The sequence below is a fragment of the Alexandromys fortis genome, unplaced genomic scaffold, assembly GCF_014885135.2.
Source record: "Alexandromys fortis isolate MF-2015 unplaced genomic scaffold, M_Fortis_MF-2015_v1.1 scaffold_41, whole genome shotgun sequence".
Classification (NCBI taxonomy): Eukaryota; Metazoa; Chordata; class Mammalia; order Rodentia; family Cricetidae; genus Alexandromys; species Alexandromys fortis.
The window spans coordinates 5,408,815-5,412,035 of NW_026067923.1; the positions used below are offsets into that span (position 1 = coordinate 5,408,815).

General features: G+C 46.8%; 1 protein-coding gene across 1 annotated transcript; it reads left to right on the plus strand.

Moving 5' to 3' along the window:
- Nucleotides 1–2,488: 2,488 nt before the first annotated feature.
- Nucleotides 2,489–2,852, plus strand: LOC126501408 (60S ribosomal protein L39). Its single transcript, XM_050142068.1, has one exon. It carries the CDS (start codon nt 2,543–2,545, stop codon nt 2,696–2,698), a length of 156 nt encoding a protein of 51 aa, XP_049998025.1. The 5' UTR covers nt 2,489–2,542; the 3' UTR covers nt 2,699–2,852.
- The last annotated feature ends 369 nt before the right edge of the window (nt 2,853–3,221 follow it).

Below are 3,221 nucleotides of genomic sequence, written 5' to 3' on the forward strand. Positions count from 1 at the left end.
TTTGTTCCCCATTATCACAGTATAATTTTCATAAGAGACCCCTATCCCAACCAATTTTTTAAGAGCCCAATAATAGAGGGATCTTCTGAACATCAAAGGAGTTTTCTCGCTGGTCTTTTAGGGCTAAGTGGAGCTGGAGCTTATGTTCCACATTGTTAGTTACAGACAGGGTTTCTCTGGGTGTGTTAAATTCAGTGGAAGTGATTAGTAAATTTTCACTTCCCCTTCTTATTTTAGAACACCTGTAATTCCCATTATCAGATTTCTTTAAAGAATATTTGGAAGTCTGTGTTATTATGTTGGGGCTGATCCATTAGATTAGTCCACCCCAAGTTCCTCCATCCATCTGGCGACAGACTATTTGTTTCCCTTCTTTCGTCCAAACTACGGGCTCTGGTGGATAAAGGCAATCTTCTGCAGGACAAGGCAATCTCAGCATCTTTCCTATGAGAGGGGAGCCTTTTATTGCCCCTATCAAGATGCATTTAGGTTCTGTTTGCATAGGCTGAAAATAAAACAACAAAACTGTATGGTATAGGACAATCATGATGCAGCTTTCAACAGCAAGAGCACCAAGTTAGGTTAGACAGTCAAACCTTAGAAAGTTTGATTTCTAGCAGTCCTTTTAGGTCACTTTTCACCTCTGCAGGTTGGGCTCCTCTTCCGTGGGTTCCTCGGGTGCCTTCTTGAGGTGTGAGTGATGAATCTGGGTAGAAGTACCAATGGCTTTCCTAGTAGTAGGAGTCCAGAGATTCACCCTTTCCATCTAGGTTTAAGTCAGTCAGTTTTGAAGGTGAACTAATTCAGCATCTCTGGGCTGGGACAGCGTTCAGGTGGGCAGTACCCAACAGGTTGAGCAACCTGGACCTGAGGGAGAATCTTATCCCAAGTTAATTGCAATCCTTCTAAGGACTCAGAGACAGGAGTGAGGCAATCTGGTCACAGTCTGGCATGTACCAGAGGGATCATGGGAAGTTGTTGCCCACAGATATTTCATATGGGGTAGACTTTTCTCAGTAGGGGTGCATTGGACAGGGAGAAGGGACAAGACAAGAGGTCAGTCCTGTCACCACCAGTCTCAAGAGAATATGTTGTTGCAATCTCTAAAGTTCTATTCATCCTCCCTACCTTTCCCGAGCTCTGAGGATGACATACAATGAAGTTTCCAATTTAAGTTAAGAGCTTCAGAGAACAATTGAGACAACTTGACCATGAAGGCTGGGCCATTGTCGGACCACAGAGATATGGTGTGGCCAAATCTGGGAATAATTTCCATAATTAATTTCTTAGCTACCACTTGGGCCATTTCCGTTCAGGATGGAAAGGCCTCTACCCAGCATGTGACGGTATTGACAAGGCCCGCAGATATTTGTAGCCATACAGTCCTGGTTCAGTGAAACCCATTTCCCCAAATTCACTGGGTTCTGTACCTTGATTCCATTGGGCTGGGGGAAGTATGTCCTTCTTTGCAATCACCTGGGCAGAGATCAGGCCATGCTCTGAAGTGTGTCATGGTGTCCAGGTAGCCAGACATGAGGCGGGAGGAATTCTGAGATCTTGGTGACAGGTGCATGATGTGGTGCAAGGCCGTTAGCCAGTTTGGGGCCAGTACCCTTGGCGTGCAGATTCTACCATCAGTTAAGAGCCACCATCCATTGCGACTCTCCTGGACCCTGAGTCAGGGGATGACTTGCTCTCTACTGGATGGTACTCAGGACCATCAACACTGAGGCAGAGTGGGGACTCAGGGGCAGCAGACAGTTCCAGCACAGTCTGGGGTTTGGGTTCCTGGAGAGCAGCCTCGCTGACAACTTGATCTGCATGGTTGTTACCTTGAGTTTGGGGGCTTTTGTCTTTTTGGTGTCCCGGCCAGTGACTAATGACCAGTTCAGTTGGTAGCCAGACAGCCTCCAGCAATTGGACAATTCCATATTTATTTTTAATAGTCTTTCCCTCTGAGGTACTAAGCCCCTCTGTTTATAAATCTGTCCATGAACATGAGCCGTGGCAAAAGCACATTGGCTGTCCGTGTACATGTTCAGCTTCTCCCTTCACCCCATCTTAAAGCCTGTGTCAGAGCAATTATTTCTGCTCTCTGGGCAGATGTGCCTCAGGTAAGGCTTGTGTCTAAATGACCTCCTTCTGGACTGGAACCACCGCCACCCTGTACCCTGGCTCCTTCTTGAATGAAGCTGCTGCCACCTGTATAGGGATCTGTATCCCGGGTAGTGAGAGAAACATCCGTCAGATCAGGCCGCATATCTTGGGTGACATTCAGCATCCCCAGGCAGCCATGGATGGGCTCCTCAGGGTTGACATCTGTCAGCAGAGTGGTGGGATTAATGGCCAAGGATTTATCAAGAGGCCGACTGTCTGAAAGATTTATGGTGGCACGATCCTGGCGGGTGGGAGACCACAGCAGGCGAGATCCATCAGGCAGAGAGAGCTTGGGTATAGAGGTTATTTAATGGGTAAAGGGATTATGGAGCTCTTCGCCTTTCCTTCGCCATCGTGCACCACCTGCCCGCCCAGCCTTCTCGCCATGTCTTCTCACAAGACTTTCAGAATCAAGCGATTCCTGGCTAAGAAACAAAAGCAAAATCGTCCTATTCCTCAGTGGATTCGGATGAAAACTGGCAACAAAATCAGGTACAACTCCAAGAGAAGACACTGGAGGAGAACGAAGCTGGGTCTGTAAGGAGTCAACAATGAATGGCAAAACAATTCATGATGAATCGTGATCCTTGATGAGTGTTACAAGATGAAGTTCAACATTTTCAATCTGGAGACTTAATCATGTTTAAGTTGGGAGTGGTTTCTCCAGTAATAAAATGTAGAACCTTTTGAAAAACAAAAAACAAAAAACAAAAAAAAAAGGATTATGGAGAGGAGAGAGAGAGGGTGGAAGAGAGAGAGAGAGAGAGAGAGAGGGAGAGAGAGAGGGGGGGGGAGAGGAGGGGAAGGGGGCAGTAGAAGGACAAAGAGAGAGATAAAGATAGAGATAGAGTGTGGAGGAGAGAAGATGCAAGATTGGGGGAGATTGAGGTGGGCGGAACTTGTCTCTTAAAGGGACAGTGTACCCAAGTGACAGGGAAGGTCTGCAAAATGATAACACTGTCTTATCTAAAAGAAGAGCTTGGTGCTGAGTCAGATGGACATTAGACATCCTCCAACTGGTGTCGTCTCTCAGAGGACTTCCACAGCGTGTGGAGTTGTTACAG